Below are 27,825 nucleotides of genomic sequence, written 5' to 3' on the forward strand. Positions count from 1 at the left end.
AAACCGCTTTGTTTTTAACCACTTTTAATGTTTTTGTTTCAATATATGATTAATAACCACAAAACTAGTGCTTCAAACTAGAATTTTATAATTAAATCTACATTGAAATTAATACAATATTAATTATTTGTCTTTACTGGTGATCAATAAACATAATCCGTTGCATGTCAATTTCCAGGTGGTACACAGGTGGACTCCCAACCATCGAGACTCGAGCCTGAGATCCCACGTTGACAAAACTATACTTCTCATCCAGATAGGAGACAGGTTTGTGCCCATTGCGGAGAACTGTGTACAAGACTTGGGTGACGAAGTGTGAACTGAACATTTTAGTTAATACATCAAGGTTTGATGTTTATTTGTGATATTATTCTATGTTTTGATTCCCAACGTGTCCGATAAAATCAAGTTACATTTGAGTCTTTCTTTCAATATTATGTTAATATTGGTGTAATCTTTAGTATAATATTTTTATTTTATTGCCTCTGCAAAGTGACTCATATTATTCGATAAATAAAAATTTACATCATTTTTTGGTTGAACAATGCGCAGCCAAAAATTATTTAATAAGTATACAATTTATTTTTATTTTTGCCATAACTTTAGGTTTATCTAGTGATCTGTAAAATGTGCAACTCTTTTTTAATTCAATTTGCCACATAAAATTTTATTAGTTAATTTTTATTTCCCACTGAAAGTCATACAAATTAGTAAGTAACAACCCGCTCATTTTGGGACTGGCGATTAAGTTATTTTAGCAATTTGGATCTTTGATTAAATACTAGACAGTACAATATTTGTTTCCCAATCATAAAGGTATACTGTTATGTTCAAATATGACCCGGAATGTGTAATTTAAAAGAACTGCGCTCAAGATATTAGTTTTTTTTTTTCTTCTTAAGGTTGGTAGGACTTTCATAAACATATGTGTCAATTTTTAATGTAGTTTGTTTGTGGCAGCTGTTTAAACAAGTCGATCTTTGGTGTATTCTGCAAATTTTGCTTAATTTTCTTCAAAAAGATCAATGCTGAAGAGATACTTTCTCTGAACAATACCACCGTTCAGCGCATCATTATCGGCGAAGAGATGTCAAGTCATCAATCTTCAGAGTGGCGCTTACCACCAGTCGCTCAAAAATCAAGGATGATGACTGTTTTCTACGCTTATCATAGTGTTGTGCACTCAAGAGTTCCTTCCAATACGCCAAATGGTCAATAAGGAATACTATTTTAGACGTATTGAAGCATTTGAGGGAGAATATTCATCGAAAAGGCCAGATTCATGGAAAGATAACTCTTACTTTTTGCATCACGATAATGTGCCATCTCACACATCTCTCCTGGTATGCGATTATTTGGCCAAAAACAATGTAAAAGTCGTTTCCCGTGCACCGTATTCACCTGATTTGGCTCCGTGTGACTTTTTCTTGTTCTATAAACTCAAATGACCATTTTCCGGAAAGCATTTTGACTCGATTAAGGAATTTAAATATGAATAACTCCCTAGGGAGGAAATCCAGCCAGTCTGCAAGCATTTGGACATACTCAAACATTGCTGATAAAAGAACATTCGCAAGAGCTAAAAGTCATTCCTAAATCGACCTGTGAGAAGTGCTATGAAGATTGGAAAAAAACATTGGCATGTGTGTATAGTCTCTAATGGCGATTATTTTGAAGGGGATGAAATAAATATCGATGAATAATTGAGCTAAATTTTTTTTTTTTTATAAATTCTGGACCATATTTGAACATAGGGTAATATTTATATTCAAAAGGATGTGATCACGCGAACATTAAAAGGTTAACATTAAGTTATTTTAATTACAAATGGTGCGAATTCGTGAATATGTAGAATGTATAAAACATTGAAATGTTCCTGAAAATAACTGACTACTGATTTGAGTTAGAAATTTCCAATTCTAGAAAAATATACTAAATTGGTTTGAAAAATGTTTAACAGAATCAAATGCAAATTTCACATCAAACATAAACATTTTCTTACATCATTCACACTTTTCATGTCTTGAATGTTGTTCCATCAAAATATTTCAATGTATGATTTTTTTTTTTAAATATTAAAAACCTTTGAATACGAATTACATTGTACCGCATGAAAAAAGCAACTTTAAAATACTTTAGCAAATTACAAAACTCAAATTGTTTCGTAAATATTTATGTTACATGTTTCAAGAGTGAAAATTATAGTAAACTTGTAAAAAGTATTAGTGTTTCATATTTACCTGTAAATTATTGTGTAATACTCTTACTGCATTTAGATAAAAATACGAATGTACATAATATACAAGACGATTGTTGTAATTTATATATAATACATACTTGTATATTATATTATTTTGACTTAGTCATTGATCGAAATGATTTTTTTTTCATAAAAGTTGACTACCGTGTCACACCTACTTCCAATATTGCCTTGGTATAGATGTTTACATTTAAGACGCACTTTAATGTAGGCGTATAGTGTAATGTGGGACTCGAGCACTGAATGCGTTCAAGCCGATTTTACTATTCACAGTTTTTTTTTCTCATTACAATCTTAGCACATTGCAGATTTCCATTATGCATACATAAATGTAATTAAAAGTATGTAACAACAACATATATGTATTTTGTGTAATAATATTTTTATATTGTTGGTACAGTAAATCTATTTTTCTGAAACACAATGTTCATCATAAAACAAAAGTTCTGTTTAATTCACAAAATAGTCTAGTCAAACAGCATTTTTTCAACGGTAAAATTTCAGTTAATCATAAAACTTTCATTTTTTTAAAACTGTTCCAGCTGCAACAATTGCAGTGCATTTTTTTTAAGATTATCAATTACCGATTTCAACTATTATATTTATTGTAGAATGTTGTTTTGCCTCATTTATGTAAATGTAGATTATAACTCTAATTTGACCAGGGGTGGTATTCTAAACGAAATTATAGCGCGGTATAGCGCGTTTTTACGTACTAAATACGCATTATAGCGCGCTGTAAACGCGTTCGGAATACCAGCCCGGGGTATAATCAACATTTTTTTTTTTTTTTTCATTTTAGGAATTTGTTTTGTTTAACAGTTAGGGTTCTGATTGTTGGAAAAAAATGTTTAACTGACAATATAATTTTATTTGCTCCATATCAATAACCCAGCTGTATTGTATTTCATTAAATAAATTCCTTCAATTGGTGATCTTAAACACAAATTTTGATTACCACCATCTTCCTTATAAGGTTAACCACCCATTATTTTTAGCACTTTTGCCGAGAGTTACTAGATTTTGATCAAAATTCACCTGTAACATTACAATATTATGTACTGCAATTGGTTTATCACGTTCCATCACCTTATAAATCTACAAAATTACTGCGGAGTTAGCTCGAACATAACAAATAAAATGTAATCGGTAAACATTACTCATAACGTTATACAGGGAGAAAATAAACTCTTTGAACTAAAGCCTAGTGATAATTGATGAGACAAAATTTAGCGACCATTAGAGTCATTGTTTCGCTGTTTTTAATATCAATAATAGTAAGATGTAAATTAATAATCTAGCAATTCTGTGAATTTTGTAAATATTCATAGTCGTTTACTCTTGTTACTTGTTTTATTTTTACTCTTAAGTCTATTTAAAAAGTTATATAACTATATTTTCAATATTAAAAATGTAAAATATATTTATAAATACCTCTACGGGACTTACTACTGTCACCATTATTTTGAAGTAAAATAGGTGGTGTGTTTGTATGCATGAGTCATGTCCATTTTCCTCGTGCTGTATTCCTTTTCTGATCTTTCCAACTGAACATATTTGTACAATTTCTAAATGAAAATTTGGATTTGGAAAATGACAAAGAAATTCCATGTTTAAATTAAACCGAATAATATAACAACATAAAATGTATTTTTGAAAAATCACAATTGATTATATAGCAGTCTTTCTGCGTCGAGGTAGGTTCAGACTTCACCACAATACTCTTTAGTTTCGTGTTCGATCGCTGCCTAGTGCGATTGCGATGAATGCACAAATTAGTAGACATATTCTTCACTCAAATATTTTTCCGTGCATATATTCATTGGAAGTTCAAAATGGGACTACAAACCAACTTGGAAGTAAAATATTGTTTTTAAAGGCTATTACTGTAAATGATTCATAATAACTCTAGAATTGATCGGGTCAATGGTAAGCAAGATTCTTCTATTTGTTTGATTTATCTCATGTGTTCCAAAATAATTATTTTATACATAGTCATAAACATTATGTATGTAGAACCTTTTAAAAAAAAAAATGTTTATATCTTTACCATAATTAAAAGATGTTATGTAGATGCACAAGACCGTTCCAGGTGGAGGAAGACTGTTCACAGATGAGCCATGCCCGGAGTCAGGCGTAATCACCATCCTCAGAACATGAGACGTAGATAGGTTGTGTGTTATAAACTAAATGTTATTAATTAGCTGGTCATTTGGATTGAAAGTTTCTTATTTATTAGTGTTGTCAGTGTTTCAAACAAAAGGTTTTCCAATGAACTATAAATCCTACACGTTGGTAATCTTGCTTATCTCGCATCACATATTGACCGATCGATTTGTTAAAAAAAATATATATGAACATTAAATAAACAACAATAAAATGAATTGAGTTAATATTGACGCTCTCGAGTTGCCTTAATACACGTTAGACTGATTTTATATTGTAATGGATCATTTGATATTAAGACAGTTTCATTATTATTATAATATGCATAATGATTTAATCCAAAGAATATGTACTTACATATGTATATGCCCTTTGGCTCCATTTTATCCCAACTTCAGTGTCTTCAAATTCTAGTAAAATATTTAGTGAAATCTATATTGAACTGGAAATATTGCATTTATCAAAATACTCTTTTTATTCTTAGAATATTATACACACTTTATTTTGTTGATGTTGTATCTTCCACACAATATTCACAAAGACCGGCTAAATTTGTTGAAAAGATACTCGGAAGGGATAAAATGGTGTCCAAATTCCGCCACGGAATGTTAAATTTACGCTCTTTCTACTATCCTGTGTTATTATATTTTATTGTAAAAGGAGATTGAAAGGAACAACAAATAAATAAAAAATTGTTTTATATTAAACAGTTGATTCTATTCTTTATTGTTACCATCCAGAAATATCGTTACCTCACCATCCCTAACTAACCAATACTAATTTTCAATCATTATTTCTTAGAAGTTATAATTGAATAGTTTACATGGCAGTATATACTAGTCAGAATATAACAAATAATCGATAAATATATACCTTGAACTAACCACAATATATTATTATTGAAGGATAGATATGCAGTTATACCAACCTATACTCTTACTACTACAAGGTGGTTAAATATATGTAGATGTAATGTGAGCAAGATGCTTATTCGACAACTGTATACAGTAACAGGTAGAAAATCATTTTAAAATCAGGGTACCGTCTTAGTTGAAAAAATCAGTTCCTAACAGGGAAATATCACATACTACGAATACCGATAAAAATATATGAAATGGATTTAGAAAAATTAATTGCATTTTCAAAATCAATATGGATGTTGTGGAGAAATGTTTTCATACGTAGCTTTAAAAAAGAAATTATTAAAAAATATGTCCCTACAAAAACGCGACACGTTTGGCCTTGATAATTGAGACGTCGAGGTTTGTGACGATGTTATATTTAAATTTAAACGGTCACAAACAAATTTCAAAATTTACACAAATCATGACGTATTTAGGGGCATGGCTGATGCAATGGACCGTTTTCGTGAAAATTTAAAAATATTTTTTATGCAGTAAATAAGTATTTTTTTACTAGACAGTATTAATTTAAAATTGTAAAAAAAAATTAAAATGTGATATTTCCCTATTATAAAATAACATTGTTCTTGAGAAAAATTTTAGACAGAAATGAAATTTATTGCTCAATACCCTATATTGTTAGAAAGTTACATTGCATTATTAGGTAAACATTTAATGAAATGCACGGTAAAAACAGTAGTATACATATAGCCAATAATTCAATTGTCAAGCGCACATTTCAAAAGTACAACTTTAAAAGCACTTATATTCTAAATAAAGTTATGGTGTTTGTTATTTACTTAATATATGTATTTCTTTTCTTCATAACAAAAATATATAGTGGACTTTGGTCTGAAATAGCGGGTTTTTTCACACTATAACACCAATAAATACATTTATGTACCAGAATTATATTTTTATATCAAAGTTCATAAGATACGCATGTTCAAAATTTATAGAACCAGCGAATGTATTTTGGTCAAGTTTATCCTACAAAAATTAAGCGAGGGAACCACAAAATATTCATATTTTTTAGGAGAAAGACTTCTTAATGAAATATTTTCTTTTACCCTGATCTATCATATAGTCAGAATAGCTTATAGGATGGATAAAATTTCTTTAATTTATAAATAATGAAATTATTTATTTTAACAACCACATCGATAAATCCATTTTTATAAATAATAATTCTAAATAATATGAGAGAGCTTCACAAGTCCCCGTTTTTTCATCTATACGTTAGTATTGATGTTATGAATTCAATGAGAGAGTTCAGTGTTTTTTTTTATTTGTCAATACTATCAAACTAAGCCAAAGATTTCATTTTTTATTTTTATGTATAGTATTATCATCACTATGATTTTTAAAGTTTTGTAATTACTCCCCCGTGACGTCACAAGTTCAAGTCAAGTTTAAGTTTAAGTCAAGTCAAGTTCAAGTTTTCCCGACATTTAAAAGGAGAACCCCATACCTGTCAAAATATTCTAAACATTGAAAACATGGCTATCCTAAAACCAGAAATCTATATTAGAACAATTTTTTTTTCATGCATTTTTGAGAAACTTCGCCTTACAATTAAATGCACTAATTTTTACCACACGTAAGAAAACATTTTTTTATATCCAATTTCCGATAGCACTGAACTTCCTCATTGTTAATTTTCAATAAAACATATTTATGTACATACATACTTAAAATAATTGAATGCATGTGATGTACGTAGGTAGGATAAATATATTTATAACAATGATTTATTTACATTTACTAAATATAAGAGAATCTAAAGAAAATTACTTCTCACCTTGTGTCTTATTAAGTTTTTTTTTCATTTTCATTACTTTTAATACATACAGGCTATTTTTATTCATTTCATAAAAAAATGAAATAGTTAGGTACTTTTATCACGAAAATAATAACTAATAGAGGCAAAAGACTTACAAATTTGTAAAAGTGGATACAATTTTATGAAATGTCAAATAAATTTATTTATTCAATATGACTAAAACAATTAGTACGATTATGAACAATTCACTACGGCGAGTACATCAATAAGCGATCGTCCTGGCTGGTAAAATTAGCGCAGGACATATACATATGCTTTCGCTGTAATGATCGCCTACGTCGGGGGGACCCGGCAAGGCACTAGAAGAAGAAGAAATGAACAATTTGTACGACTAATGTTTTGTTATGGATCCAAATAGTAAACAAAGACCATCTGGCATGGAGAAGGATGGAGGAGTCCTACGTTCAGGAGTGTATGGCTACAGGCTGAAGAGGAAGAAAACAATTAGGTGAAGAATATGTAAATTGAAAAAAGAATATATTTTATTTTACGGGTATGGGTTAGTTTTGCCAGTAATGGGAATAAGGTAATAATTCTGATGGATTTACTGGCTAAAAATATTTCAACAGATTATTTAGAAGTGAATTTGGTGATGTTTATTTATTTTGGTTTTTTTACATGATAATATTGGCAAACTTATTGTCACATGGCTGTCTTTAACCAATTAGGGTAAAAAATCAATATTTTGTGGAATAAATAATAATATGTAATACATTTTAATACACTTTTGAAATGTGGAACCAATTACTTCTCAAATTCTTCAATTACATTGAATTTCAAACACCCGGATTTACTATTTATAAGGTAAGTTTGATAAATCGATAGTTAACAAAATATAAAAATGTATGTACATACTTATCTACAAATAATCAACATTTGCAACTCAACTAATACATCATCATATCATTAATATTGTAGTGCTTTCACACTTATAGATTACGCAGATTAATAATTGGCTTGTGAAATTATATTTAATATCCTGGTTTTTACTTATCATTCTTTTTTTTATCTTGTCACTATTTAAGATAAAAAAAATAAAAAATTCAACACAAATATATATGTTTTAGAGTTGAGATGTCAAATTACAGAAACCATTAATTATTCTTTGGACCTTAAATATTAGAGTAATATCACAAAAGTTCGTAGCTGAAATATAATAAATCATAAAACTGCTCAAGTAATTGTGTACCAATATTTTATTAATGAACTAAAATATGACATAAAAATATTTTTATTTGCGTGAAAACAATAAACATCTCTAATTTCTTTATGTAAATTTGAAAACATGGATGAACTAGCTCAATTTATTTATCGAATTCATAAGACATTTTGAAATTTTCATTTATGATAAATTTACCATTTTAAAGAGAATAAAAACCCATAAGTGTGAGCCTTGAGGTTTATGAATGGTGAAAATAACATATCAAATGTTTTATAAAATTTAGACAAAAAATAAACCCTTTTGAAAAAATAATTCTACTAAAACTTAAAAATATATTGACTAAGGGCAGGGATTTCAATTACATTTTTAAGTTTTAAGAAGTTTACAGTTTGGGTTTGTAATAATTACTCTGTGTGTAGATACTAACTGTTTTTTCACATTAATTATTCTTTGTGATTGTTATATTAAAACAAAAAAACAGTATAGTAGCTGTATCTGATCATATAAAAACATTTATAAATCTAGCACATTTAAAAAATGTATTTAAACAATTTTTGAAGAGTTATATAATTTTAACATTTTATGATGTGCAACTTAGTTAAAACATTACAGTTGGACACTGGTTAGTACTGACAGAAGTTCAACTAATCTATGATTTGAGAATATTTACTTGTAATTATGTACAATTATTTATCCCACGTGAAGAAGAACATTTTATTTATGATGGTTTATGCCGTCTTCTATAAGAGTCTACTGCAAACCTTTGAATAGCAACTTAAAAAGTGTTATGGAATAATACAGTGAATAAATTGTCAAATGAAAGCATAGAGAAGCACAAGCTATTACAAGTTTACTCTGAAGGGAAGTAAAACTTGATAAATATTTCAAATAGTAAATGTAATACAACCAATTAAGGCACCTATAGAATAATACACGAGATTTCATTATTCGCTGCCATTTAAACATGTTTCATACAACCCAACTACGATTTTTAGCAAATTACCTCATCCAGCACGATTGTCAAACAAAAAATATATCAAGTCCCTTAAAATATTGCATCTATATTACATATGACATCAGGGCAAGAACAATAAAAAATGGACCATTAGTTTTTATCTAAAAACACAATATTTATATATTATGTACAGGAATGTGTCCTTATGTCCCGTGCCAAGGTCACACTTTACAATATCTTTTCTTTGTAAAATCTCAATAGAGAAAAGTTCGATTACCCTCCTCCGTTAATTTATATGACCCGTTGTGATCATTGACAAATTATTTACAAGATTGCTATTAAAACCGGATATATAAAAAACAATGTGAACATTTGTTTAACCTATATCATGCCTACATACAGTGCCATTCTAAAATAAACTCTTACAACAGATAACGAATTATATTTGAATCGAAACCCCTAGGTAGTACACAAGAGTGAATTTTCGCATAAGATGCATATTTAAAAAATAAAAACATTCGTAATTAGTATTATTATATCATAGTCTTGCCCTTGTCCGTATCTAATGGTGTGTAGGGCATAACATCGGTACACGAATTGTAGTGTATCTTCATAATTTGTAACATGATTCCACGATAATATATCTTACACATCCAGCAAAACTACAATATTTTAGTGAAAAATCTCTTTTAAATCAATATATCTTATTGACCATGCCGATAATTTAATCCATGGCCTCATGTGTGGTACCAAAATATACTAACTACTGAGGTGAATAGCAGACGAAAACTAATTTATTATTATTCAATAATAAGTGTTTCAAAGAAATAAATAATTTTAGCTTTTCTTCATTCTTCAAAATATATCAATTAAAACTTCTGAATCATTAGAACGCTTGCCCCAAAGATTGAAAGCCAGGCTAGATATTTTAATAGAAATCTAGAATATGTTATGTACCACGTATTTTGATTATAATCACACATGATGGATAAATATATGTAATGACTTAATTTCTTATCAAATTATATTTTTATCAATTTTAATTTCTAAGTTAGCATGCCTCGATAAACTGATAAACTAAATGAGTATTTTGTCAATTTGAATGAAAAAGCCTTTAGTATAAATATGGTTAATTTTATGTTAGAGATATTGTAAAAAATATAACATTCGAATAAATAATGTTTCATAGATTTTTTTATTTATTTATTTTTTTAAGAAATATTTCCATTCTTATGATTTACCTAAATATTTAATTTTGAGGGCCATTTTCAACGAGTTGTAAATAACTCACTATAAGAAAAGGGGAATCAAGTTGGGGAAGAGTTAGATTCGAACCACGGACCTTTGATCCGTGAGACCGAAACACTAGCCACAGGACCACAACCCGACTCATTTTATTACTGACGTTTTCATTCCACAGAGACAGGAGTGATAAGAGTACTGTCTGACATTATAACGGCGGTAGACTCTGGTAATCTGGTGTTGATGGCTCTTTTGGACATGAGTGCTGCATTTGATATTGTAGACCACAATATTTTGCTTGAACTTCTGGAGAAAACTTATGGTATCCGTGATCAGGCACATATGTGGTTTAGTTCATATCTTCATGAGTGAGAATATGCTGTTGTGTTTCAGGGTAATAGCTCATCCAACTTTCAGGTGTCTACTGGAGTACCTCAAGGGTCAGTACTCGGACCACTCCTCCTGTACACTAAAGATACAGAGAACAGTATCAAAGAATGTGGATTGGGGTCTTACTGCTATGCAGATGATACACAGATTTATTTTTGTTGTAAACCAGACGAGAGAAGTGTGTTTGTTAATTTAATTGATGGATGCATTGAGAAACTGGATGGCTGAAAACAGACTAACATTAAACCCATCTAAAACGGAACAACTATGGATAGTTTCAGCCAGACGACAGAATTTGATTCAGGATACGGCACTAACCGATGTAAGGAGTACCGCTTTACCCACCGTTAAACTACTGTGAGTCTTCCTTAATTCTGACCTTTCTCTTGACAAATAAGTTTTTTTTTTTAAGGAATAACCCGCTAAGCCTCTATTTTGAAGCCTGTCCGCTGGTAGGATAGAGGGGATATGGAAGGAGGTAACAAAAAATACACCACAAAACCCAGACCAATTGAGAAAAAAATCTTAGATATTTTTATAGCAACTGGCGGGAATCGAACCCGCGACGCCAGTTTCACAGTAAGCCGTCTAACCAACTGCGCCACGGCGCCTGTAGTGGAGTGCTATGACTAGTAGAACGATAAGTTCGTGCTTTTACCAGCTGAGACAAATTAAATGCATATGCAAAAACTTGCTGGTTGATACCGCCCGTCAATTAATAAATGCGTTTGCAATTTCTAAAGTCGATTATTGTAAAGGTATCTACGCAAGTCTATAAATCAATAAAACGACTCACCTACAGTCTGTATTGAATGCCGCAGCAACACTTATTTTTGGAATCCCAGTCATATCACTCCACTACTTCGGGAATTACACTGGATACATTTTCCACAGAGAACAAACTCTGTCAGCTTATGTATAAGTCACTGCACAACTCTGCTCCGGAGTATCTAAGGGAACTACGCATTCCAGATGAACTAGCTGACAGACGTTTTACGCTTAGATCAACTACATCTACGGCGAGAGAAAAAGTTATTATACCTCTACGCAAACAGCGCACTAAATTCGTTGAATGTGCATTTGTAGTTGCAGACCCTATGGCATGGAATCCTCTACCAGCAGAAGAGCGAAACTGAGAGTGAAGTGATGTTTAAAAAAAATCTTAAAACCCACTTGTTCTCTAAATCATTTAAATGAATACGAAGCATGTGATAACAAAGTAAATTGTTTTACTTAAATTACAAATTCAAAAAGTTTAAATTAAATTTATAGAATCACTTTGTAAAGCGCTCTTGAGGCATTATATTATGAAGATGGCGCTATATAAGTTATCAATAATAATCATTACATTACTAGCAGTCGAGAGACTTCATGGGACACCAATCAGAGTTTAACCCTAAAAGAAAGAAAGAAAACACATTGTAAAATATTGATAATTTGGACTAAAATATGTATATACATGCATTAATTGTAATGCATTCATTTTTACACAAATTTTGTAGGTTAATTAAAGGACGAAAATGAATGTGAACTCTGGATCAAACATCTGAGGTTCGCTCCCATTTTCCAACACCAAATTTACGACTTATTTGATAATATTTCATTTTGTTACAAAAAATAATATGGTAAAATTGTTGATACTACATCTAATAAAAAAAAATATATTTAAACTAAATTTTTAGATAAATTAAAGCTATGTCTCTATTATGAGACCTTTTTATTTTTTTCAGGCGTCGGTCTTCCTGACATCTTATTGATAAGGTTCTCTATCATATCGGTGTCCACTAGTCCTATGAACTTGTCCACCACCAGCCCGTCGCGGATAGCTATTACGGCTGGAACGGCCTTGACCTCGAAGGTGTGCACCAGCTCGGCGTGATCCTCGACATCCACCACAGCCAGGTCGAGGTTGTCCAGAGGTTCGATGAGGAGCTTCAGCTTCGGAGTCAGTACCTTACAAGGGTCGCACCACTCTGCGTGAAAGTTGACAATCACTGGACGATGGCTATTCATCACCTGTAATTTTAAAAATAGTAAAATAATCAACAATTTTGACAAGCGATTCCCTATGCAAAGAATTTATAGGATTTAAAAAAAAATTTCAACCTCTTTTTTTAGTCTTGAATAAAACAAAAAGCCATTTCTAGGGGCCTCACTTAACAAAGTTATATTATGCATATCCAACCAACAGGCAACTCAGCACCAAGTTTCTCTGTTTCCAGTTGTTTCGGACGTCAGAAAAACTCAGCGGCCTTTCCTGGGGCCTTTAAAATAACTAGCCAGAATAGAAACCTCGGTATACTGTAACGGTATACTGTACGAAATACTACCTCCTCAATAAAGACTTTATTAGTTACCTTAGGGGGTGGTTTTTGTTATACCGAAGCCTATAGAATTAGGGATATTATTCGAATTTAATAAAAATATCGCCGCATCATACTCAATTTAACAATGATATTTCCGTTCTGTGCATGTTATTTACCGCGCAGTCTACACCCTAATGCGGTCAGGTGGCAGGAGGAGGTAGTCCTTATACGTGGCGAGAGAGGGACAGATAGAGAGGGCGACAGAACGCTATCTCTCTCGTGACGGGATTAGTCGGCTAACTCCCGCCCGTGATTGGCCATCTGGTATGGGCTATGTATATTTTTTGTGAATAAAAGGCCGCGGCACCAGTCAATAAATAAGTCTCATTCTACTGCTCTTGTTTGAATCATCTCCCGCTCTACCCTCCGCCGATACCGACTACTCTACAAGACCTTCGCCTGCCCTTGGATTCGACTACTGGACTTCTCACCTTATGGATCCCGACCACGGCTATTTCTTTTGAAATTAAAAGTCCTTTTCAGGACTACGAGTCGATTTGGCTTTTCGCTGCCAGTGAAACCAGTGTGTGCTTCGTTCTTCGGTTTCCGCTGCCTTACAACCAGCGGAAGGGACGACCTAGTGAAAATGGTGGACCTTCTAACTCGTCGGTAAACCAGTGGTTTGAAATTGGGCATGGAATTTTTTTTCTGAGAGAAATATTTTGAGATTTCAGTTTCAGCTCTTAAACTTCACTAAAATCAACACATTGAAGAATTGAAGAAATATGGATGTTCAAACATAGGCAAAATTGTGAACGTTACACAGTGTGTAAAGTGGCCACTTAAACCAGCCAACGACAGGTCATAAGCCTTGTAAATACCTAGACTTCCACATTCCCTTCTCTAAAATGTTCTCCATCCCTGTTGTTATTTGTTAATCTTAATGACTCCCTAGGGGGTGAAATCCAGTATTTAGTCTACAAACATTTGGATAAACTCAAAATATTTTTTTTATTTTGTTATTAATAACATTTTATTTTTATTAATATCCCTACAGAGATGAGGTAGAATTTTTTCAAATTCAGGATTATGGATATTCGAGCGTTTACAGGGCTTATGACCATATATACCTACTCCCCCTTGGGAGAAATCCAGATTTGTGTATGTACAAAATACACGTACCAAAAATAATGTTGAATAACATTTTACATACATTTATACGGGACAGGGACATAATTTATAGTGACACAATCAAGAACGACCCATGCCTGTGAACTGTGCCCCGACTCACTAGAAAATCAGTGTTGAGTTGGTGCATATTGTATTAGTTGATAGTTTATTAGGACAAATATTGTTTAATATTGTATGTTTTAAGATGTAAAATAATATGGGATTTTCTTGAATAAAGACTATATACTTGAAAAACATTCAAACCAGTGTTTGATTTAAATGTTAAAATCATGAATGCATATTAATTAATCGTTAATTAGCTAACATCAATATATTTTAGATTTTACTAATTAAATTTTAATGATAAGAGTTTCTTTAATCGCGTTTAAATTTCATATTTATCAAGATGTGTATAATGTTTATAATAACATTGCACTTGATATTAAATTAATACATTGACCATCTTTAAAAGGACAGAATTGTCTAACGACTAAATTAGATAAATGAAATCTGTGATTGAAGTTTTGGCAAGCACATCAAACTAAATCATAGATCATGGCATGATAGCATCCATCATAAACGATCTCACTATCATAAACATTACTTTATTTATACGATGCGCAAAAAGGCCAAGTATATTTAGCATTAAGTTTTTACATTGATTATGCTAATTAAATGGTAAAATCGTGTATATTAAAAAATAAACCAATATAAAAATCATTGTAAAAAAGAAACCAAATTACTTCAGACAAAAAACCCTGTAGGTAGTCAGATATTTCAATGTCAAAGTATATCTAATTTATGTTTAGATTAAAAATAATTAATCAAATAAAAGAAAAAGAAACCAAGCATTATGTGCAAGGAATAATATCTGTACATCAATATTCCTTCCTTTAAGACATAATTTCATCAAAGATGCAAGGATTATTTTTTTGCAAAATTGATTAATATCCTGGCCAAAAATGCAAAGTTTTTTTTAAGGTATGTAAAGTGGCCACTTAAACCAGCCAATGACAGGTCATAAGCCATGTAGACGCCTAGACTTCTATATTACCTTCTCTAAAATGTTCATCTCTGTTGTAATTTGTTAATAATTAAAATTTGACTGAGCATTAATATGTTAATACAAAGAAATTTTATAATTTTTTGTTATGTATTTATATATGTATTTGTTTTTCATATTTATGTTCAATATATGTTAAAGTCAATTTATGCCGTTTATTTAAAAAAATAAAAAATAAATTTAAAAAAACTTCGAGTGACATGTTTCATAATACAGTATACTGCAATTTTTTGGAAGTAAAATGTATTGAATTATGCACATTGCAAAAATAAAATTATGAAACAGAATAAGTATTGAAACATGCATGTTAGAATGGGTGCAAGATATTTTAGTTGCTAGCTGTTAACCTCAATAGCGATCGATAATGACCTTAATGCCAATTGATGTACTGAAAGCAAAAGTGATTTTGTACCACTGATGTAACCCAAATTTGTTTAGCTAAGTAGACACTTTATTTATCTCAATAATCTTTGATCTTTACAAAACAGGAAAATTTATTTCAGATTTCGAATTTTTATATTTATTGAAACAATACTATAATATATAATAATAAGCACATGAAGTTAAATAATTTCCCACTCAGCCAACCTAATAATTAAAGAAATATGAAAATTACATAAAGTTGAAATGATTATTTTTTTATATATATGTAGTATATATTATAATGGATCGGCACTATGAACCTCATTGTACAGTGAAAATCCATGTCATCCAGAAAACCATCTGATTCCACTAAACTTTTTTGTGAGACAACTAAAACATGGTTTAGTAAATAGGGTAGGTACACCCTGGTATGACCTTCAGCAAAGTGAAAAGGTTTTAGGTAATACAGTGTAGAAAGAAGTTGTCTCATTACAGTTTTAGTCTCAGTTATCAATATAAATTGACTATTGTATGTAAGACAAATAAATACTCAAGAGTCAATAATAATTGAGCGAGTCAAATGTGAATTTCTTAGAACTACGTTATCTAAGTGTGTATACAGAAGGTGTGCATACATCAACCAAAGGTCGATACTAATCAGTCTTAGGAAACAAACTGATTTATAAAGTAATTATGTATTATGAAATAACCTTTAACAAACTTTTAAATACCTAGCGTCGATACAAACTATTGTCAGAATTAGTTTTTACACAGATCTTGTTAAACTTTTAACAGCTTTTTCAATCATATATATATCTATCATACAGGATTACAATTATTTAAAAAACAAAACTTCGATCTTGTTTTTTTAAAATTAAATTTCTTTATTGAAATTTTAATTACTGTTAGTATCGCTTTAATGTTTTTTTTAACTACCTTTACTTTAAAATTTTCTCTTAACATTGCCTTTATTCATTGTAAGGATTTTGGAAATACAGTTTTTTTTTCTTCCTTTTAATTACTCTGAGCATGATTTTATATTTTTTAACTACTTCTAATTACTTTTAGAATTGCTTTAAAAATAACATATTGCTTTCCTTACCGTAACATTTTATTATTTTTAAAGTTGTTTTTTAAATTAACTTTAATTTGGGTACTTTCTTTCATTTCTTGTATTGTTGCTTCTCATTTGTTATTTTTTTTACTTCTTAAATTTTATATATTTTTCCTCTTTGAAAATGATTTTTTGCATTTGAGCATGTTTTTATTCTTATTTATTAACAGTTTTAATTACTTTTAGTAAGTTTTTTTATTTTTAATATTATTTCCTACATAGTGACTAGATACTTTTAACATAACTTTTTTTACTTTGATTTTAATTTTATTTTTAAACTGCTTTCAGTTATGGTTTTTTTTCCCTTATTAATTTTGTACTCTAAAAAATAAAATAGTGAATTAATAACCTTAGCATGTAATATTATAATATGGAAACTTCACTGGTCCAGTAGAATTAAGTTTAATTTTGTACATTATAAAACTATGTTATTGTACTGTATGTTTCCTGAATAAAAGAAAATAAATTTAAAATAACTAGAATATAAACATTGATAGATATTTCAATGGTGATAAAGAACCTCTTTGAGAAGATAAGGCCTCCGTGGTGTAGTGGTCAAGACGCTTGACTCACACACGAAAAGTTCCGAGTTCGATTCCCAATGAGAACACAAAAATTAAAATGTGATTTTTCTCAAGCCTGGGTGTTCTGTAATGTAATTCACCACTGTAATTGGGCCTCCTGGCCTATTGTGGTGCAAAAATAAATAAATAAATAATACTGAAGTCAAGGATTTACAGGGTTAAGACCATATCTCACTTAAATCAGCCAATGACAAGTCATTAGACCGTAGATTTTCATATTCTTTTCTTAAAGAGTCTGTTGAAACATCTATTAAACTTGATAAACTCATCATCACAAGGTTAGAGGCATTAAGTCATAAAATAAGAAAAATTCCAATACATTAAAAATGAAGTTATGTGCTATGATGAATAATATCTAGCATTTTTTACAAATTACTATGACTGCAAAGAGGTTTGAAATAGTAAGAAATTTTATAGATTATAACCATCACTGAGACGTTGGTCAAATTCAATATAATAGATGATTTTTAAAAAAATTATTAGGCAATCCATCCTAAAAAGGATTATTTATGCCATTAAGGGGAAAAATATAATATCGCTAGCCCAAGCCAACAGAGAGATATCTCTGAAGAACATATTCTGAGATAATCGGACTTCGAGGTGTGCTATACAGAGGTAACTCGGTAGTCAGATGGTATCTTCTGCCATCTGACTACCGAACTAAAATAACCTCAGATAAGAGATTTCTTGAGATGATAAACAGAATGAATTGTGGAACCTTTGTTTCAATTTGAAATTTAAAATCATTATAATAATTCTTCATTAATAAACAAGTAAACTCAAATGACAAATGATGTAATAACTTATATTTACATATAAGTTATTAATTTAAAAAATACTTGGTACACTTCCACTTATTTATTTTGACCAATTAGCGCTTTCACCCTCTAATGGGCATCTCCAGACTGGTGAATATTATACAGTGTAAGGGTAATTTATATAAAACTAAATATTATCTTAAGTGTAGGTACATTTAAAAATAAGTTGAAAAAAAAATACAATATGAAATATTTCAATGGAACAGAGTGAGACAAATTATTGAAACATGTGTTGGCGGTATACTTTTAAGAGAATATTCTATTATATGAAAAATATTTATTGTTTTATTACAATGTACAGGGTCTAACTAAGGGGGCTAATAAGGGTGAGTTTTTAAATATCGAATAGCGATAGAATTTTGATAAATCAACAGATAGAATTTAAAAACTCACCCTTATTAGCCCCCTTAGTTAGACCCTGTACATTGTAATAAAACAATAAATATTTTTCATATAATAGAATATTCTCTTAAAAGTATACCGCCAACACATGTTTCAATAATTCGTCTCACTCTGTTCTATTGAAATATTTCATACTGTATTTTTTTTTCAACTTATTTTTAAATATACCTAGACTTAAGATAATATTTAGTTTTATATAAATTACCCTTACACTGTATAATATTCACCAGTCTGAAGCTGCCCATTAGAGGGTGAAAGCGCTAATTGGTCAAAATAAATAAGTGGAAGTGTACGAAGTATTTTTAAAATTAATAACTTATATGTAAATATAAGTTATTAATTTAAATTTAAATTATTTTTTTTATTTATTTTTACATATTAATAACTTAAATTTAAATTTAAGTTATTAATATGTAAATATAAGTTATTACATCGTTACAATGGAATTCCATCAAGAATTGTCAATAAATAATTTAAATGAAATCAAATGACAAACTTAGAATAGCATAAATAGAAAAATGGTGAAACTTTATTTAGAAAAACATAAATATTTTAAAATTAAACTATTTATTCTTAAGACAATATTCTATTTACTTTTATTTAAAAAAATATTTTTTAGAAATCAGAATTCCATCTAGATACGTATACTACATAATTATTACACTTTATGACATAAAACGAAAAAAATTAACCCTTCTCTAAAAACAGACAAAATAGTATAAAAATATTTCAAATTATTGTTAAGAATTTTTTTAAGAAATTCTAAATCATAAATTAAAAAATATACATGCATGCAAAAGCAATTTTCTCCACAAATAAACTAAATATTTCTCAAAACTGTGAGCCTATTTTCATATACTAAATGGAACTGTATCTGATTTCAAATTTGACTGTGTTCGGGCAAATTCGTCAGCAGTTCTTAATGACACAGCAGTTAATAAGTTATGAATTAAGGTGTGAGTAATGCTGCCCGCAGGTAAACACAAGTAAACAGAGAGTGTTAAACATTATGTACGCTTACACAGCTATATATTTGGCTATCATCTATGGAGTCTAAACCACCACTAAATGAGGTGATTGAAAGTGGTGTCTATTGTAAATGTACATGAAATCAACTAAAATTTCTCATTAAAAAATGTTTATAATATAGAAATAAAACTATAATAATATGTCAACCTCTAATGTTTCCCGGGTTGCGATTACAATCGGAAGTTATGGACTTCATACCACCATGACAGTATAGTTGGAGATAAACTATATACACTACCGACCCCTATCTGCAAGTTTTGAGGTAAGTTAATCGATATGTACCGAGGGCTCGAGTACCCCAAGTTAAAAGTGGCAAAAATTTTCATCCACCAAGCAATTTTTGCTTTAATTACGATTTATTAACGTTTTACGGCGTGGGGTGCAATCGTCACATGCGCGTGTACGGGTCCTAGATTTCGACACAACTGGGGCACGTAGGCAGAAGAAGGAAGGGTCTCCGCACGGGGTTGCGACGGTCGAGGGAAGACGCGCGATACGATTGGCTTGTCGAAGGTGCAGATCTGCGCGAATTGTCATGAAATTGACTCCTGCGCATTTTGAGATAACGCGCTGTTTCAAGGGCAAATGCGAGTGTGAACCTGCGACCTACAATGTTTTTGAATGATGCGATACGACAAATGAATTTCGTTAGAGGGTGCAAGTAATACCTTGAGGCGGAAAAGTTAGAATTCACAACATAATGTTTGGTAACATTACAGTGACTAAGCATTATAAATTATAATGTAAAAAATGATAACATAAGAAAGCTTCTTAATACAAAATATTGAGAAAAAATTATACTCTCTCAAAAAACTTCAATTTCTTTAGATTTAGTTTTTAAGAAAGTAGATATCTGACTATGTTAAAAAACAGGTGTAAAAATAAATAAATGTTTTGTTGAGAATATTATAGTTGATTTGGAAGATTTAACCCTTTCAGACCTGAATTAATTCTTGTGGATGTAAAAACAAAAATTTTATTTTGAGTGTACTTCAGGAATTATTGAAAAAAAAAGTATTTTTGATTTTTTAAATATTCTTTTTAATCAACAAAATTCATTTGAAAAATGTTATTATCTTCCAATATATGTTTATTTAATCAAATTAATTTAATTTTACTGAAACATATTTAAAACTTGCCTTACATATAATTTATAAGGACGGTAAAAATTCACTCCAAAACAAAACAAACCAGCCAGAAGCCAGCTATCAAAGTTAAAAACGAACTTTTCTGTGTAATGCTGATTATAGATGTATACAAAAAAAATAGAGACATACTAAGGGACTCCAGCAATTAAAAAATAAACTCGTTGCTTTTGAATTTCGGTAGGTACGAGAGAAAAAATAATCTAAATTTGTGTAAATTTGAATGAACGCCCGGGCTGAAAGGGTAACAAATCTATAAAATAGTATAAACAAATCTAAGAAAATAGCCGAGCAATAATTTATTAATACAAAATAAAATACATTTTAATTTGTACTGACTTACCCTGTCAACAAACTCATCATTATTCCGAATAACAATAATCTCATGGTGTTTGGGAGATGTGAATAAATTATTCCTACTATGGCGTAGCAAATCCAGGATTTGGCGCAGTGGAGAGCGAAGGCCCTTCGTTAACGAACTAGACATCTTGAAACTGTAAATGCAATATTAAACACATCATGATTTTCATTGTTTGATTTTTAACTAAACCAGTAAAAGAATATGAAACAATGTGATTTGGTGATAAGTCATAAATTACCATATAATACAAACACCATTAATAATTACAAAACACATTTCTTAGAATACACATAGGTATGCAGATGTTATGAAATATATCATATAATATTTTATTATCATATTATGGTTGTTTAGATTGATTTACTGTCAAATAAAATAAAATATTATAAAAACTACAAGCGAGTCATGTTATATGTAATATATGTTATAATATGTTATATTTAAATAAAATTTATAAGTGGTAAAAGTATTTAAAGCATTTGCGATTAAGAAAGTTCTCATTAAAGTATTAGGTAATTGGCACCGAAGTAATAAAAATTAAATTTTAAGGTAGTAAAATAATATTTATTTAAAAAAAATAAAAATCAAATAAATTCAACGCCAATGATCTTAGAGATTTGGAACTATTTTATTGCAAACTTGTAGATATAAGCCTTTAGGTGGTATGTGTGAATAAAATGAAATTAATTTGAAACAAAAAGAAAAATATTCGAGCGGGAGGGCAGTTTGTGAAAACGGATATTATTTAATTTTTAATTAATTTATCTATTTATTAATTACAAAAGTACACATGAATAAAAATTAAGATACATAAAAAAGTAGTACACCTAATAAATACAAAAACCTCACCAAGTCACTTTTTGTGGCTTGTTGGTGAAGTTTACCTATAAAAATATATAATTCTACTTAAAAATAAATATCTTTACATAAAAAATTACAGTCAAAATAAGGAGGACTAATTAGACTGTATCTGCTCAATCAAAAAATAATAATAATAATAAGAAAAACAAATATATTTATTTAAAATAAAAAACTTTGTAATTTTCATAGTCAGTGTAGTGCCAGTTTTCACTCTTTGTTAAACAGATTAATTAATATCCCCCATAGTAAGGCCAATTATAATTGCGAATTAAATATAATAAAATAAATAGCTAATAACAATGGATATGATTGTGACTTGATAGAAAAAATGTTCAAGAAAAAAAAAATTCATCCGAAAATACTTATATTCTGCAAATAAAAACATAAAAACTGAAAATAAATCCTGGCAGAAAATTCTATTCACTGGTTTAGTAAATTCCCCCCAATGTCCAACCCGCATTCTATACAAACAACAATTTAGGGAAAATACTTGATAACTCCAAATCGAAAATAGAACTTTTAGAAAAAAGTGGCGTGTATGAAATTACGTGCGGAGATTGTAATAGTAAATATATCGGCCAAACTGGGAGAAATTTAAAAGTTAGAGTTAACGAACACCGCTGTGGACTTATGAGCAATAGTTTTTCTGGATTTGCAAACCATATTATAGATGCAAACCATTATTTTCATTCACATAAAATTAAACATTTACATTCTGTCACAAATAAAGGTATTATAATGAATAACGTAGAAAATATTGAAATCCAAAAAAAAACAAATTTAAAGAAAACTTTAATTAATAATATTATATTCCAAAATTCTTCATTCATGCTATCAATATTCCCCATAATTAGGGAAACCTCACCCCCTCCACCTCACATTGCCTTGACCCTTCCACCTGACCCTATCAGTACCTAAGTACTAATCTGTGTATATATTTTAGTTTAGTTTATATTTACACCTGATGATGATTACACTTTTTTTGTCAAGTCAATGGGCAATTAAGACAATAAATGATGTTGGTTCTTAATTTTTATTTTTTTACATTATTTAATTTTTTGTTTCCTTGAATGAGTACTTTACTCTAAGACCTCGTTTTTATTTGTAGATACTTATGTAAGCTTTGTTTATATATTACATATATTTTACTCGTTTAATTTAATTTTTACACATTGAAAAGGGAACAGTAAAGTTCTAAAACCGTTCAGCAAATAAGGTTTAATTTCATCATCATCAGTCCATGTCGGCTTCCTAGTTGGAGTGTATGGTGTCCATAAAGAGCCTGCAAGCATATCTTTTGGCAGCTAGCTCCTGTGCGTCCTCCAAAGTCAAGTTCGCGTCTCGTAATTCTGACATAAACTGCGGACGAATCGTCTACAGTGGACGTCCAAAGTAGGCAAGCGTGGTTAAGGTTCTCAGGAGGCATCCGCAATGTATGGCCCAGCCAACCGTATCTATCGCCTCTACTTGATGACAGTGTCGCTGGAGTTTGCCGTGTCCGTCCTCTTATTACTTCATTCCTTACAACATCAAACCACAGCACACCCAAGATTCTTCTGAGACATCTATTCTCAAAACTCAGTATTTTGCTGTTTTGGGCCCTAGTGAGGTGCCACGATTCGCATCTGTAGAAGAGAACAAGTGTTTTGCAGGCGTTAAATAGACGACATTTGGTTTTCACTGAGTAAATATCCGATCTCCAGTTAGCCTTCATACTGTCGAATGTTGGGCCTGCTATTCCTAGCCGCACTAACAGTTATTTTTGAAAGCTGCTATTTTTTTAGGTTTAATTTCATGTCTTTAATTTAAGGTTTAATTCAGTGATTTCAAAGAAAATAAATATACTAACACTTACTTAAATTGTACAGTAAATAGTATTTACATGTATAAATATATATATTTGGATAATTTATACAGCGCCATTTTTGTGAAAATCACCTTAAGGGCGTGGTACAATAAATAAATATCCCAGCACGTCTTGCAGCTACAGAACACATGGACAGTTGGGATTCTAGTTTCTCGTCTCCAATTATGATATATTACAATTATGATATATAGGAGCTAGATTACAGCACGTCTTGCAGCTACAGAGCACATGGACAGTAAAAAATCTAGCCCCTATTTACATTTTTTTTAATGCAGTTTAGAGTTTAAGTGATATTTCAAAAAACGAAATAAAAACAAATGTATAAAAAAAAGTTAAGATTACAAGTCTTCCAGCTACTGAGCGCATTGACGGTTGGGATTCTAGACCCCATTTACTAAATTTAGATAGTTGATAACATTTACCTATTGAAGCTAGATTACTAATCGTCTTGCAGCTACAATTATATTTGTCTCTTTCGCAGACAAGTTATGTGAAAAAATATTTTAAAAATCCTATTTCACAATTTTGTACTTCACAAATATAAAATTATGTCTTACTTTCCCAGGCATATAAAACACTTGAAAGACATTTCACTTTTAATCATAATGTAATTATTTGGAATTTGCAAATAATGCTTAAATTTAAATGTATCAGTCACTATTGTAAAATACCATACAGTATAAATCTTGGAGTATGAAAGGTCCAAAGATATTCCAAACAAATATGTGAGCAAATCATTTAGCTGTTTTGAAAATCCTACTAATCTGAAGGTGTCAAAGCGCAGTAAAAAAAAGGTCGGTATTTGCAATTGGGTCAAGTAGTAGCTTAAAAATATGGAATATTTTTTTTTTTTTTTTTCCACGTTTAAGTGAAAAAATTAGCAACATTACATAATTTGATTCTAAATTGTATTGCACATTTCATAATTAAAAATCTAACTACTCTACATAATATGTCATACATTTAATAAAATAGTCATAACCCAAAAAAACTAAATTTCCAGGGCCTGTATTACAATGGGAAATTAACATTTATCTTCAACGTTATCTACAAATTAAAATTAAGATTTTTTTTCAAAACATGTTCCAATTACAGGTTACTGACGAAGATATCTTAAAATTTCACACAAATATTTGTACAAAAATATTGATTTCTTTTTTTTTTTTATTGAAAAAAGAAATATTTGCGTTCTTATGACCCAAATATTTAATTTTGAGGGCCATTTACAACGAGTTGTAAATAACTCTCAATTAGAAAATGGAATCAAGTTGGGGTAGAGTGGGATTCGAACCACGGACCTTTGGTACGTGAGTCCGAGACACTAGCCACGGGACCACAACCCGATTTCCACTTTATACTGTCTTGATATGTACTGATGGAGATAGTGCTAGTAATCGAGGCCCACAAGAGCTTAAAAACTAAATAAAACCATGCATATTGAGAATATATTAGAATACATTTCTCAATTATGCTTTTATTTATAAATATTCTTTTTCTATTGATTTAAATGATTCTCTTATTTTGTTTTTTTTAAATACTATATTTTACTATTATTTTGTTGATTTTAATGATACCACTATTTTGTATATTTGATTATGTGTGATTCTTAATTTGTATAATTTATATTTTAAAAATTATTTCTGATTATCTTTTTTGCATTGTATTCTTTGGAATTTGATTATTTATTACATTTACCTTTTTTTTTAGATTGTTATTCTATGTCATAATAATTTGATCTATTTAATTTTACTATGTATTTTTATTGTTATTTATTGTGGCTTGACACGGGCATAGCCTAAAATGCCTTAATAAGTTCATAAATATTTAATTTTGTAATTTTGAATGAATAAATAAATAAATATTTCATTGATTTAAAAAAAATCTTTTAACACTTTTAAGCGATGCCGTTGCGTCATGTATATTTTGATTTGTCCTAAAAAATTCAGTAACATTTTTTAAAGAAAATCCCGATTGTCATAAAAAAACAGTTTGAAAAATTATGACACTGTTCAAGAATGGCAACACTCAAATAAGTGTTGGTGAGAGTGTGTTATACAACTATCAAGTGAGTAAGTTGTGAAGCTAAAATTATGTCAATTTTTACCATACGAGGGTTTTTTATCCTTTTTTTAAGTATACCTGATTAAAAATCAGATTTTTTTGAGTTATAGGATGCGCGATATAATACAGAATAATATAATTAAAATAAAAATATAAATACAACATATTATTTAAGAAAGAAGTGAAAAGTTATATTCATAATTCTTTTTTGTGTAGCACTGATTGAAAAAACACGATATATTTATAAAAAAAATAGTTTATATTTTATGAAAATATACCATTTACTAATTGAAAATAAAATAAACAAATTATCGTAAGACGTCCCATAGACTCCCCATAATGTACACAAGAATTGTTTTTTTTTAAAACGTAAATGTAAATATATGCATTAAATTTATATAAAACTTGTATTTAGTTGTAATATTGCATACTTATAGTTTTTATCTGAATAAACTAAAAAAAATTAAAACAATATGAAAGATGATAATATCCATCTATTTTAAAATATATAAGAATGTAAAAAATATTTAAAATTCCAAATATTATATTATGTTTTTTTTTATACATACATACTTTTGGTGCAAAATTATTACCAGAAACTATTTCACACATACCTGATGTTAAAATTATTGAATCCAATGTCTCAGTTTCTTAGTTTGAACTGGAGTCATGCAGTGGTAAACAAAGAACGCGCCAAAACCACCCAAAATGCTTATTATAAGAAATGCTAATAAACAATATCGGATCACAAACAGCGGGTCGTAAACCTTCTCCGTACTAGGGGAATCGGTTTCCGTCGCCCTCGGAATTAGTATTAGAATGAATGTGATTACAGTAGAGATGATGAAGGCCAATGCACCGATGAGTTGCCCTGTTCTGACAGATATTATGCACAAAACCAATGTAAAGAACCAAATAATAGACAGAATGTACACACCCAGCCCAACCGTATGAATTTCTGAAGGCATTACCTTAAACTTGTTGAAAGTTATTTTATTATTATTCTAAATAATTTTGGCAGAAAGGAATCACTTAACATTACGCGATTCTCTGCCAAATTTTGATTTGAACACCACGAAATTTGAAACACAGCAATAAGACAACTTTTACAATCAATATTAAATTCACTGTAGAAACCTTGACTCGTATTTTGACGCAATTTAATCAAATAAATTACATACACGATTATTCAGTTTCATTCCAAGGAAACAGAGTTGTCAATATACTAACCTAACCTATAAGTTACACATTTTAATTTATCGATAAATTAAAAGCCGTAGGTCCACGCGTATCAGAAATGATACTATGAGAAGATATAACTATCACAAATAAAATCACACGGTACACTGTCAACACGGGACTGAATAAAATATTTTAATTTAAAATCGAATACTCCGAGAGGTTCAATCAGATTGCTTCTTGAAAGATTAATGATAAAAGTACCAACATAACAAATTCAACTTATAAATAATGATGTCAGAAGTTAGTAACACCAATTATAGACATAATATGAAAATTTATAATACACCAATAAAATTATTCGTTTTGTTGTTGGTGTAATATATTATTACAACAATAATAATAACAGTAATGTATTGTTATTATGAACATTGTATTTTTTTAATGTAATAATCTGATGTTTTTAAAATACCGACTGCTTTTGGTGCTCAGTTGAAGACGAAGTGTGCAGAAATCAGTCAGAAATTGTGTTTTATGGAAGTGGCACTAAATTGGATTATCTAAATTGGTAGTATCTCATCA

General features: G+C 29.8%; 2 protein-coding genes across 5 annotated transcripts in view; one reads left to right on the forward strand and one right to left on the reverse strand.

The window, feature by feature from the left end:
• The window catches only part of pcx (pecanex), a gene marked incomplete at its 5' end in the record, with an annotated part of 17,480 nt that extends 12,347 nt beyond the window's left edge, over positions 1 to 5,133 (forward strand). Inside the window, one exon of the mRNA XM_088228013.1 lies at positions 179 to 5,133. Coding sequence (XP_088084139.1) covers positions 179 to 319 — 141 coding nt within the window. The remainder of the gene's footprint in view (positions 1 to 178) is intronic.
• Positions 5,122 to 27,509, reverse strand: LOC148280673 (uncharacterized). Of its 4 annotated transcripts, none has more exons than XM_088228004.1 (4): positions 27,295 to 27,509; positions 21,258 to 21,408; positions 12,634 to 12,936; positions 5,122 to 12,316 (listed from the first exon to the last, which is right to left on the reverse strand). In XM_088228004.1, the coding sequence occupies exons 2-4, from the start codon at positions 21,399 to 21,401 to the stop codon at positions 12,311 to 12,313; spliced, it is 453 nt and encodes a 150-aa protein (XP_088084130.1). In that variant the 5' UTR covers positions 21,402 to 21,408; positions 27,295 to 27,509; the 3' UTR covers positions 5,122 to 12,310. The 4 variants fall into 4 exon arrangements, with proteins under 4 accessions (XP_088084130.1, XP_088084131.1, XP_088084129.1 ...); XM_088228005.1 differs by having other exon boundaries at positions 27,036 to 27,499; XM_088228003.1 differs by having other exon boundaries at positions 5,122 to 12,936; positions 27,295 to 27,499.
• Positions 27,510 to 27,825: the final 316 nt, after the last annotated feature.

The sequence above is a fragment of the Micrasema longulum genome, unplaced genomic scaffold, assembly GCF_059751315.1.
Source record: "Micrasema longulum isolate JH-2025_06_02 unplaced genomic scaffold, ASM5975131v1 h1tg000552l, whole genome shotgun sequence".
Classification (NCBI taxonomy): Eukaryota; Metazoa; Arthropoda; class Insecta; order Trichoptera; family Brachycentridae; genus Micrasema; species Micrasema longulum.

Bases quoted from the DNA above. Each gene is read 5' to 3' on its own strand.
- LOC148280673 (XM_088228003.1), bottom strand. From the start codon at position 21,401: ATGTCTAGTTCGTTAACGAAGGGCCTTCGCTCTCCACTGCGCCAAATC. The intron at 12,937-21,257 runs GTAAGTCAGTAC...TTAAAATTACAG, and splicing joins ATGATGAGTTTGTTGACAGG to GTGATGAATAGCCATCGTCC.